Source organism: Calonectris borealis, chromosome 10 (assembly GCF_964195595.1).
Source record: "Calonectris borealis chromosome 10, bCalBor7.hap1.2, whole genome shotgun sequence".
In the NCBI taxonomy this organism is placed as follows: Eukaryota; Metazoa; Chordata; class Aves; order Procellariiformes; family Procellariidae; genus Calonectris; species Calonectris borealis.
Genome location: NC_134321.1, coordinates 24,625,160 through 24,638,066, shown reverse-complemented (window position 1 = coordinate 24,638,066; position 12,907 = coordinate 24,625,160). Strand labels below are relative to the sequence as shown.

The 12,907-nt window shown below is 46.0% G+C and overlaps 1 protein-coding gene across 3 annotated transcripts in view; it reads left to right on the top strand.

The window, feature by feature from the left end:
• SUSD3 (sushi domain containing 3) overlaps positions 1–10,195 on the top strand; it is a 34,803-nt gene extending 24,608 nt beyond the window's left edge. Inside the window, exon 5 of one of the 3 annotated variants that reach the window (XM_075159486.1) lies at positions 8,530–10,195. In XM_075159486.1, the coding sequence (XP_075015587.1) occupies positions 8,530–8,746 (217 nt within the window). In that variant the 3' untranslated portion in view covers positions 8,747–10,195. Of the gene's footprint in view, positions 1–475; positions 1,226–1,259; positions 1,523–8,529 lie in introns of those variants that run through there. The other 2 variants (XM_075159488.1, XM_075159489.1) reach the window with 2 other exon arrangements.
• The last annotated feature ends 2,712 nt before the right edge of the window (positions 10,196–12,907 follow it).

Genomic DNA, 12,907 nt, shown 5'->3' with positions numbered 1-12,907 from the left:
TTTCCAGCATGCAGAGGTGATGTGCTCCTGGCTAATCACTAGCCAGAGCAAAACTCAGCCAGGAGAGCAGGAGTATGAGTCTGTGCACCCCACAGCCAAAGGTCTGGCTGTTTCTCCTGTGGGGAATGGGCGCCGCCTCTAATCAGAGGTGGAAATGGCATTGAAGCTGCTACAGCCCCTGCGTAAAACTCTCTTGGAAGTGCTCTAGGAACAGGTGTGACCCTGTATCAATTTGTACCTTGTTCCCTTTCTTCACTCAAATAAGATGTATTTAATCAAGGTTAGTAAAAGATGCTAGTTTCTACTGGCTGATTCTGTTAAATGGATATATGCGCAGGATGAGATGTGGGGATTCTGCTAACGTGTTTCATGCCGGCTCTTGAAGACAACAAATGATCTGTCAGCTTTGCGTTTCACTTGCAAGACTTATTTTTTGTGTGTAGCGAATTAGGCTAAGTTTCATCATCCTGTGCAGATCCAGCTTACTGGGAACAGCAGGGCAGTGCAGGCAAATCCCTGGGGAGGTGCAAACGTGAAGCTGGCTTATGCTGGGAAGACCGGTGTGAAAGGACGTGTTTACTACCTGGGTTACTTCTGTGGTACCTTTCTCCGTTTACCGTGAAGTGGACATGTTGGCAGCCTGTGCTTCGAGAAAATCTCTAACCGTGTGGGTGTTGCTGTAGTGGTGGAGCTGTTGATTGTCCGAGGAAATAAATAAAGGTGGTTGGAAAAAAGCAGCAAAACTGAGGGCAAGCAAGCCCGAAAGAAAGCTTCTGTATATTGCTGCGTGCATGTGAACCAAAGCGTGCGTCCGTGGTCGTGAACAAGCCAAAAGATAATTTAACCAAGGCTCCTCAAAGAAGGTTCAGACTTGACATTAGGAAGCATTTCTTTACCGAGATGGTCATTAAACACTGGAACAGGCTTCCTGGTTGATGCCCCAAGCCTCTCAGTGTTCAAGAGGTAATGCCCTTAATAATATGCTTTAATTTTTGGTCAGCCCCGAATTGGTCAAGCAGTTGGACTAGGTGATCGATGTAGATCTCTTCCAACTGAAATACTCTGTTCTATTCTGTTCTGTTCTGTCCTATCCTATCCTATCCTATCCTATTCTTGTGTTAATGTTTCAGACATTTGGAGGAATTTGTGCGATGCATCGCTAGACCTCTGAGCAAATCAGAAATCCTACTTGGTTTTTCTAATAAGGAACTCTCCTAAGCAGCACGGAAGGCTGATCGTTTTCTCCCTGCCTTTTTCAGGGCTGCAGTACGCCTGGTTCTCTGTGATACGGCCCTGGGAAGTGGCTCTGCAACCCACTTCGAAGGGGAAGGCTGAGAGATGAGTGGTGCCCTTGTCTGAGAAAGGAGTGGGTGGAGGCTTGGCAATTTTTGTGGTTTTTACGATAGCATTTCCTTTTCTTAAAGAAAACTGTTCTGCTGCTTCTTCATGTAACATATGAAGTATCTGCAAGAGTGAGAACTCCTCCACCCTTGAAGAAGACCCTCTTAAGTATACCTTAGCCTATTTTTGACTAGAAAAGGATGTAGATCATGCTGAGACAATTTTGGCTGTAACGAGGTGACATAATGTGGATGCAGAATGCTGATGTATAGAAGTTATAAATAATGTAGAAGCCCAGCTGTTGGACAGTAGAGGCTCCAGTGTGCTGTTCTGGACCTGCCTGCCACAAAATGAGATCTTTTTCCCCCCGTGTTTGAAGCATGGAACAAATGTGATGAATATATAGTTTTGCAGGGAAATGTTGAATTTTAGTGGCAACTACTCTAATTAGAATGAGCCTCATTCTGGCTTCTTGGCTGCTTGAACAAATTGCTTTAAAATGCTGAGAAATATGTCTACAAATACCTGGGATCATTAACTACAGAGTGCAGTCAGTGTTGATGCCACCTCTTTCATTTGGATGTAAAGAATCATAATGAGGATACAAATACCAATTTTTAGCAGAAAGTCTTACATGCAGCATTTACAGCATATTTGCTCTTTTATAATATTTGAAGCTAATATTGAGCAGGGAAGGCCAAGTTACAAGGCATGGGGCCCCTGGGAGGGACGTGTTTTCCCCAGCGTTGTTTCTCAGAAGTTCAGAGCATAGAGCAGAGATAGCAGGTTGCTGCGCGATGCAGAGGTTTGAGACAGATTAGCTGAAGAAAAGGCTCTGTCATCTATGGGAGGGAGATTAGCTGCAGCTCTGGGCCGTGTAGTTAGAGGAGAACAATGTGCATGAACCTCCAAAACAGCCCCCCGGGAGGATTGCTAGGCAGAGGCAGGGCTTGTCAACACAGGGATATATTGGGAATCGCTCTCACAGCCTGACTGCAGTGTGTAATAGGAGAAAAGCCTAAGATCAGTAACTTCTATTCTGCTGTCTTTAACATATTAAGATTTAAAAGTCTTCCCAATTCTCCATGAGAATGAAACCAGAACTGTTTGCATCGTTCATCCAAAGTGAGAGACCTTCCTCCAAGCAGCAGAGAGCACCACGCCTGCTTGGGCTTGGGCAGACGCCGTGCCTCTCGCTGGGGAGAGTCCCGGCCATCAGGGACGAATGGTATTGCAGAGGAACCAGCCTTGAAACGCCGTGCTGGGTTTAAGAGGTTTTTGAAACGGGTATGTTCCTGAGCAGGATATGTTATTTTTGAGTCAGTTATTTTCTGGTGAAGAATAATACCTGGCCCTGCAGTGATCCTTCTCTGGAAAAATTGCTTGGGCAACCACCACCCGAGATGAACGGTCCTCTTCCATCCCCAGCAAACAGCCATGTGGGAGAGCCTGGACTTAGTCGGCTGCTTGAGCAGGCAGGTTGTCCTCTGCCCCGTGACAGGCACAGGGTCAAATACCAGTAAAGAGGAGCTTAATGACAGCTGTCCTTCCTCTGTGCCAGCTGCGGGTAATGTTTGAGAGATGGAGGTGAACGTCAGTAAGAGATGATTAAAGAAACTGGTGTCGAAAAGAAGAGTGGGGTCACCCTTACGTGGGCGCGGGGGTACGCTCCCCCACTGCCGTGGGTCAGCTGTAGCTGTTCCCCAGGTGAATGGTTGGTAGAGGGGGGTTGAGGCAAGTTTGGCCTTGGAATCCCCTGCCTGGAGTAAGGCGGAGGAACTCCAGTGTCTTGCTTGTGACTCCCAAACTGAAATAGCAGCCTCCTCTTTTCCGTTAAGTAGTCCTAGCCATGCCTCCAGGAGAAATCATAAAAATATGCACAATCTAGCATAACCATTGTGAGAATAAACAGCAAACCCTTTTTGGCGTGCAAAGATGTTAAAGATCTGGGCACTCCTCCGTTTGAGCCATAGCATATTTATACATCAGCATGCGCAGAAAGATAGCTGTCCCAGGAGACATACAGATTGCTAGTAATAAGAAAAAGCTGAGAGAGCTCGTTTCAGTTTGCATCAACATCCTAATTATGGTAAGAAATAGCCACACCTAGGGAAGCCTCTGATTTTCTTTGCTTTTTCAGCATAACAGTCCTGTAACCTGTCCCTTGACTTAGGGATGTGCTGTTATTTTGCAAGGGAGAATTGATGGTCCAGTATTTTCCACACTCAGGGATAACTGAATTTAGCTGTAGACTAACTCCTTTTCATCCTCTGTCAGCCGAGATGACAACCAGAAAGAAACTAGTCTAGCTCAAAAATACATCTAAAGAGCAGCAAAGAAGTTTGGTGATTTTTTTCCCCTGGTGTGGAAGCATTTGGAAAAAGTTGTGCATTCCAAATTTGGACTGTTTTGAGGTGAATTATTTTACACAGCTCTAGGCCAAGTTATAAAACATTCTCTATGAAGTAGCTGATCTGACTGCAGGACTGAGTCAAATGGAAAAGCCCAGGTCTCAGTAGGTTTGAAGTCCTCCTTTCAGATATCCACTACAGCTGGAGCATATTATCAAGAAGAAAAAATCTCTTCTGTAGAGAAATAGGCTAGTATATTCTCCCACAGAAGATATTTTTAGTACCTGAAGTTTTTGTACCGGAGCCCTTTCTGACTACAAGATGTAGTCAGTGTACCTGGCAAAAAGCAAATAAGGACAATCCAACAACAAAGATGTCCAAGTGAAAAGGTTTTGCAAAAAAACCAAAGCCAGCATGCTCTTAGGAGACGCAGCTCGGCATTTTCAGTCGGTCCAAGAAGTCATATGCAAGGTTGGTGAAATTAGCTCATAGCCTTGGCCTTCACAGTAAAATAAAATGTGTTTTCTTTTTCTCTTTGATTCAGTGGCTATAATGGTTGAAGTTTTCCTCTACCTTGTGTAAGGGGTTGCAAGGAAGGTGCAAATCAGAAACTCATGTTGCTCTAAAAAATGTTCATGTCTGCCCAGGCTTGTTGAGGAGCATGGCAGTAAGCCAAAGGACCTTCTAGAGGTATGGACAAGATAGGATGGGACACTTGGCCACATTCCTACCTTGCCCTCTGCCCCCTTGAGGGCACTTCCCCAGCTGCTTTTCCCCTCTGAACACCTAAGTAGAAGAGATTAAAAAGCTGAAGGATCTGATGCCCTTCTACTAGCGGGGTAGCGTGGTGTAGATTTACCACAGTGAAAGGGGACAACACTTGAAGAAATACCCCTGCTGAGAGACAAGCTGCTGCAAAGCTCGATGGAAAACCTAAGTATAACAAGAAAAACCCACCAGGACACCTAGAATGACTGCCAGGAGATGCATCAGTGGGAGAATTAAGGGGGCAAAACATCTTCTACAACAGTGGCTTAGTGCAAGACTGCTAGAGGTCCCGGGGAAACTGATTTATCTGGGTGCTTTTGAAGGTCAGCAGCCTCACCACAGAGCTGGACCCTTCGTTCCCTCCAAAAGATCCATGCGTTTTCTTTTATGATTGGCCTCGCTATCAGAAATTGCTCGTTTGTCTGAACGCCCGGGCACGCAGAGCTCAGCGCCGCTGGCTCCTGCCGCCCAAGGCTGTGGTAGCTCTGCGGGATCCTTTGCACGGCGCGCTTGAACGTCTGCGCGGGTGTGAACGTGGCTCAGCCGCAAGGCTTAAATTGCAGAGGGCCACCAGTGAGCTGCTCCCAGGGCTGCAGTAAGAGACGTAGGGCCGATCGTCACCATGGTGTTTAATATTTTGCTACATAAAGCATCCAGTGAAATGACTGCAAAGAGTCAATGTTTGATACAATTGTGCGTAATTAATACAGTTCCCTGCACATGCGATGTTTGATGTGTGGCACTTAGGAGCGGAGGGGAGGAGACCCAGCGCAGGAGAGGGGCAGATTTCCTTTTCAAGCTTTTAGATAGATTGTCCCCCCTGCCAGCTGTCCCACCTTGAGCTTCTCTATTCATGGAGGCTTTTCTTTTCCTCTAGTTTGTTATTACTGTGCTCTGTGTTCCACGCCACCACCTTTCAGAGACTAAAATCTTCCAGTACCTTTTGACACGCATATTTCAAAGAAAGACCAGGCAGGGGAAGTGAGCTGTGGTTTCATCTTGGGGCCCTGTCTCAAAGGGTAGGATAGCTGGCTGCTAAATTATACCGATTTCTGAATTTCAGTCTTAATTGTCATCGCAACGAGCGTGGAGGGTGTGTGCACAGCAACATGTGCTTTCAATAAAGCTGCTATTATTGTTTTCATAATGCTTCCATGATTACCCCAGGGTCTTGTACAAAGTCACCAGACATACAGCAACAAGAAAATCCCCTCCCATCCTCCAGTATAAAAATCTCTTTTCAGAGCCAGTGCCAGCAGCGGGCAGCATCGCGGCAGCCCCACTGCTCTGAGTTCTCACACTCCTCGGATGTCCCGTTAACAACGTTTTCCCCTCCAGCTAGGAACAGCTCTCAAGTCACACAAAGCAAAATTCTTGTGAATCCTCTAAAATCCATTGACAAATGCTATGGTGGCTGTTCTTCTCCCCAGATAGGAGCTCTGACTTTAGCTGTCACATAAAGTCTGTCCTCGTCAAATGGATCGTGCATCTAGCTAGGCTGTTCAGCCCCTCGCATCCTTGGGTGGGTTTGCATTTCCAGATAAGAGTACAGGGAGGTCTTCTGATCCTCTTCCCGTGACGTTTTGAAGTAGCCCAGCTGGAAACTGGAGTTAAGGAAAGTTGAAGCACTTGAAAAAAGGTCATACTTATTCTGGATAAGGTACAGAGCTCCCGAGGATGAAAGTGCAGACCGAAAGCTGCACCTGACTGATAGCCACGCGTGCAGAGGAGAGCCCTCTGCGTGCGCATTTATCTGTCCCTTGTCGACACTGCAACCCTCTTAATAGCTCTTCTCAGCCTCTGCTGCGGTGGAACTTCCCTGACTTCACTGTCCCTCTGACGTCCACAGGGTTCGATCTACTGCAGTGAATGGAGGGTGCCTACTGTCACCTCATACTAGACTTATTTCAGCTTAATAGTTCCCGAAATGGGAGGAAGAGGCTGCTAAGCCAGGAGTATACTTGTCCTCCAAGTACGGTCTTAGCCAGTTTGGCTTTCTGAGTTGGTGGTGGGTAGTTGGCAGTTGGGCTGTGGGTAACTGCAGCGTTTCACAACGCAGCGCTCTATAGGAGGAAACATCAGAATGGAATGAATTCTGCCCAGGTAAACTATATTTATGCAAAATAACCAGAATACCTAGATTTGAACTATAATCCTGGCAGCGCTATTTGCAAAGGCTGTGGCTACCCCATGCAAAACTTTATCCCGCTGCCACGCTCTTTTGATTTGATTTTTATTGGGTAACTATTGACTACCACCTGAAGAAGACGGAACTGAGTTCCTTGTACTGTAAAAAAATTTAAAAAAGCACAGCAGCGAGTATCTCAGGAGATTTGCTTTCAGCAGTAGGATCTGCAGCATTACTCTGTGTAGCTTCTGTTCACTGGCGGCAAGCCACGGGGGTGCTCAGGTAGGTGGTCTGGTGTCAAAGACAAAGATACTTGAGGAGTTGTTGATGCACCAAGATTAAAAGGCACAGCTGAAACAGTACAAGTCAATACAAAGTGGGTAAAGTTACCAGGCTGTTTTTTTGAGAAATAGATGAGTTTGTTGTTGTCCAAATTACAGGTGGCTAAATTCTGCTTATCTGAGCACCTCCTTGATGAGTGCATTGTGACTACGCTGATACAGTGCCTTCTCACGTCAGAAGCAGAGGGGGTTTAAGATGCCTTTACACTACCTGACTATAGCTCGTGCCCCGAATAGTTTTGTAATACAGCTTTCCAGGGGAGAGCAAGGTTTATTCTCCTTTACAAGAAAGATGTATCTACAGTATACCTACTCTGCACCAGAACAGCAAGACCTCGGTTATTTGGTTTTATTTTCTGTTATTCCCCTGTGATTCCTATATGTACGCACGTTTCGTGCATGAGCATTTCTGCTGGCTTTCTGCAACTGTTAGTTGCAGAATGCAGCTTCTCTTCCCTGAACAGCTTTTCATGTACGAAAGGGTAAGACCGCACCGTCGTGGGTGTGGGTGTGCGGGCTGCTGCGTTCAGTGGCCGACACCGACGGCGTCAGAGGAAGCTAGAGGGGCCACGCGAGCTGCTTACCTGCAGCGAATGTGGGGCAAGCGACCTCAGCATCTGCCTGCGTGCAAACAGCTGCCGTGGAATAACTGATGTTTTACAAAAGCCCACACGCTCAGACTGCAGTAATTTGGCACAAACCCAAAAGGGCTGTGTCTCACCTGCTTCTGCTTCACAGAGCTGTGTGCTTAAAGCCAGCTGCATCCATCATGCCTCTTGCAGCAGAGTTCAAGAACAAGCTGATCCCATCCCCCCGTTTTCCGGAACCAGTTGTGTGTAGTTTACTGAGCATCTTTTCAGCAGCTCTGCCATCTCCGTCTGCCACTGCTGCTGCTCTGCCCACACCATCCACTGCTGGGTTATTTGCTGTCCGGGTCAGTAGCCTCTGCTGGCTCACCCCGCAGCTGGGCAAGCCCTCCTCGCCCGGTGTGGAAAGGTGGGGTGCAGGATGGATCGGCGACCGCCAGTGCTGCATACACACGCAGCTTGGCAAATACGGAGTCCCAGCCCGCAGTCCCTTCTGGGAGGGCCAGGCGGGAGCCAGGTCGGGCAGTCAAGGGCTAGCACAAGCCACGATGCGACAGCACTGCATAGGCATCGCTGGCAGTTCTGCAAATAACACCTCAAATCCCACCGAGCACAACTGGCTCTTGTGCTCCCAACAGTGCTCTGCTAACCAAGCAAAGACTTTTTTCTGCACCAGTCTCAGCATTCAAGTGTTCTTAGTAATATTCTCTAGATAGTGTAGCATTAAATTGAAGCTGGGGACTCGTTTGATGGAAAACAAACAAATAACATCTGCCCCAACCCCAGATAAAACCGACCTCACAAGTCTTTTCAAGGTCTGCATCAGCTTTTAGAGAGACACAATTATTTGCCCCACTGCTGCCAACTGGTTTTAATGCTAGGAGAAGTGAGTCCATATGTTGCAGCACAAGTTGTTTGCAAAATGCCTGATGTGCAAATAAAATGGATCGGAAAGTTCTGTATCCTCACCAGAGCAAATGAAACAGAAATAACTTTTTCCTTCATGCTCACAGGTTCCAGGAGGAGTGGACTCGGGACATCATAGCTCCTGGGTGTCGCAAAGACAACGATCGTCTGCCTAAATTAACCAAGAGCCGTAGCGTACCTGTGAGACAAGCCCTGCCAGGACGCAACACTGCGGTACAGACAGTGGATTCAATAGTACATGTCGTTGAAGTCTATGGACATAAGGATAGTTACAACAAACCGAGCTGTCAGATACCTGGATAGCTGGTGTCTGAAATACAACTGCTCCTCTGGACCAAAATGAAATTTGCATCGAAATATGTGCCTTAAAGATAACATAGAAAGTTAGTTATTCATATGAATTTGAAAGTTTTCTATATTCCAAGATGGTTATTTAACAGAAATGCTTCAAGGTCTGATACAAATAAAAAAAGGAATGTTGAGGCTGGCAGTCCGTAGCCATTCTCTACAGTGTGCTATCTATTGTGACCGTGGCAAAAGCATAGTATCGTTCTTCTGTACTTCTAGAGAGAAATGGTAGCCAGTTTGTATATTTGCCTCATACAAAATCACTGATGATAATCACACATTAGTAAGATTGCAACCTTCTTTTAACCAGTGTTTTTTGTAAGCATTTCAGAATGAAAAATCCCACATATTTTTACACAGTAGTATGATAGAACTACAATAAAATTTTGTTTTTAATTAAAAGCCCCCGTTGTTTTATATCAGGAAGGCCTTTTTGTTTAGTTCATCTGCTCCGCATTTAGAGACCGTGCGAGACTGGGTGCAGCAGAGGCACATCTCCAGATCCACCAGCCTGTCGGAGAGGGGAGAGCGTATGGAGGGATGTGCTGCCTTGCTATGGCACGCTTTGCCCCGCGAGGGAGCGTACCATTGACCTCCTATAGCTGGCGTACGTCACAGAGCCAGAGGGCAGCCGGTGCGCGGGCCTGCGGGTGGGGAAGGCGGTGGTGCCTTCCTGGAGCAGCGTGGCTCAGTCGGTCACTGCAGCGTCCCCGTGAGAGCACTCTAAATAAAGGGGCGATGTAGTTTTTTGGAAACCTGCCGCCTTTTCCTATTATTAATCTGTTCTCTGTGTGAGGAAACGAGGTATTTTTTTCTTGTTTTGTCCATTTTGAATAGTTAACTGATATGGCTCTTATTCTGCTGTTTATATGCATACACATATATATCTTATAGTTACAGTATAGTTATTTTTGTTCAAGTTGAAGCTTTACTTATTCTCCTGTCATCAGCTGTCTAATGGGTATTGTCACATTCCTGTCATGATGGAAATACGATCCTATAGCAAGCCCCAGTAATTGTTTTATTGTATGTCCCACTTGTTATGAATCAGATATCCTCTTAAGACCTTCAGTTCTGAAGTTTCAGTTTGGAAATTCAAATTATTGTAGCTTGCTGCAGGCCTAGAAATGCCCTGTTCCATCCTGGCCATACTTGGCAGAGATCAAAACCACGTGCTTGAACTCCAGCTATGTGGAGGTCGCAGCAAAGGAGCTTTGGTTTTGTTCCTGATAAGCTCAGTTCTTCGATACATTAAGCTCAGTTCTTCGATACATTACAACAGTCTGCACCTCTGCAATGCACTTCTTAATATGTGCTGCGAAAAGGATAATGGATATACTTCTCAACACTGGTTCCAGTTAAGTTCTCAATTCATTAAATTAATACTAGCCAATGTTTATCAGGCCATATTTGTGCTGTGAACCATTTTGTCTGCAGTTTCTCGGTACCCTGCCAGACCCAGCCAGCTTCTGTACGCAGATGCACTCTTGCATCCCATGTGCAGCGTTAGCTCCTGGCTGCGCGCGGGGCTGGCACCGGCTCCGTTCCCTGTCCCATCGGCTGCAGGCACCGCCAGCCCGGCCGCAGCCGCGCCTGGCAGCTCGCAGGGTCGCTGGCGATGTTTGGGAGGATGCAAAGGGGTCAGAAAGTTTTTGAGAAGATGCGTCATAAAGTCTCGGCGCAAGGCAGCCCCTAAGAGGGGCCAGCTGAGGCCCGAGCAGGGTGCCCTCAAGTGGAAAATCAGATGCAAGGATGTGAAATCTCTGCACAAAGCCGTGCGCTCCAGCTGTCGCAGCGGCAGCTCCTCCTCGCTGCTGGCGCGGGGCGTTCTGGCGGGACGGCTGGGAATGGCTGGGCTCCACGCGCCAGAGGAAAGCGCTCCTGGGTCCTGTGGAGAGTGAAGGCTGGAATGGCACGAGTGGTGGAAGTCTGCAGGTGGATGAAAATAAAACCAAAACGCGTGAAAGGAGCACGGAGAGGAACAAAGGCTGGGAAAACCGGCCAAACATCTGAGATGCTCCTATGGCTAGTACATTAGAATGGAATGCAAAAAGAAATAAAAGACTTTCCACATTATAAAAGATACAATTTAATAAGAATTACAAGTGCTTGTGGGACAAATGATAGGGCTAGGATCTTGGCATGGTAAATGATAGCTTGTTCCAGGTAGGACAGGTGAGAAAAAAAGATCTATACATTCTCTGAAGTTCAGGATGAGGTGAAATACTCGTTAATTAATGTCTGTGGTTGGAGAACGAAGGGCGAAGGAGCGTGGAGCATGGGCTGCTGGGCGTTCAGCACTGACTCTGCAGTTAGGAGGAGGAGCTAGCACAAGTTTACTTGGAGAAATAACAGAACCATCTTCAATATTAGGTGACTTTGTCTAATTCTCTGCTGGAAAAGTGTACAACCATCAGGAGTTTGAACATATGTCTTGGTGACTGCTTTATTTCCAAAGGCGGTGGGAAGTGGGGTGGCAATTGCTTCTGACTATAGCAGGGAAAAACTTGTTAAAAATCAAAAGTGACATTTGGGTGAATGTGAAAATAAGTGACATCACATTTTTAAGAAAAGGAGGAAGAGCAGCAGAATACAGAAAATGGACTTCAAAAAGGCAAATTTTGATGTACTGAAATAACAAGTACAAAGGATCTATGAAGAAACAATCTGATAGATGGGGCGCAGGAGAGCTGGCAGTCACTAGCAGAGACTGTTTAAAGGCATGCCAGACAACCCTGATGCACAGGACAGCAAAAATCTGATACGGCTGCCTCAGGAACTCTGAGGACATGAAAATCAGAGAGGAAAAACTCAAAAAATGGAAATGTGGCAGATAACTGAGGAGCAGCACAAAAAGAGGTGAGTGGAGCCGTTCAGAAAGGTAAGAGGCAATGTGAGTTACAGCAAGCAAGGGAAATGAAAGAGAAAAATACAGTGGAAGAAACAGAGAGTAAAACTACAGGTAAGGCATTTCTTGGGAAAAGCAAAAATGGACTCAGAGATGACAACCACTTAATGTCTACTTTGGATCAGGCATCATTGAAAAGTTCACTGGTTAATGCAATGAATTTTAACACGAGACTAGGGTTGCAGCCTAGAATAAAGCAAGAAAAAATCACAAATATTAATATAAATTTGATTCCATGATGAAATTCATCCTAAAGCACTAAGTAATTAGTTAAGCAATACTTGAACCATCATTGATACAGCTTCAGGAAACTGTAAAGGGACAAGGGAGGTCTTAGAAGACGGGAAAGGGCAAATCTAATAAGGGGAGAGTAGAGACCCTCAAGAAGTACCAGAATGAAGTTGCTTCTCTGATAGCCAAGAAGAGTGTAGGACAAACGATTAAACAATCACTTTGCAAAAAAGGCACATCTCAACCTAGGATTAAACAGAGCTGTAGGCATGGGAGGGAACTGTTGTGTTCTACCAGCAATATCATGCCTGACTTTTTAAAAGCAGATAAGCTACAGGTGTGAAGGGGGCCCAGTTGTGCTTGATCCTGCCTCTCCGCAGCTCTTTTGAATTTCCTTCCTGTTCTACATCTTTGTGACTATGTTAATTGGATTTCATGATTTAGCTCCCTGGCATTTTAATTTTATCATGTGACTTTAAATGCTATAATATGGTTGCAAGTCACTGAGTGAAATAAATTCATGTGTTGGGATGTCTGGGTCAACACACTGCGTGAGAAGGGATCCCAGTTACGTTGTGCTACAGATGAGACCGATCTGAGTGATGTTTGACGGGAGAAAGTAAAACCTTGAGATGACAAGGACGTTGATAGCCATGGGAAGCAACAGAGAAGGTTGGTAAATTTAGTGTCTCTGTGCCAGAGCATTGGATTACTCTCATGGATTTGGACATCTAACACAAGAGGCAGCGAAGTTACAACAAGGTTATGAAACAACACCCATACTGTTTTTATAAGATTTGTTGGCTCTGTTCCCTCTGGGATTGTGCTCAGTTTATGACGGCTGCACCCCCTGGGGTTAGCTTTATTGCTCATGTAAACATTATTTATTGTCAGAAGGAAAAGAAGTGCTGTGCAGGAAGGAGATGAAAGCAGCTGAGAATCTAAAATGGACATGTAAAACTTCATATTTATTGAGT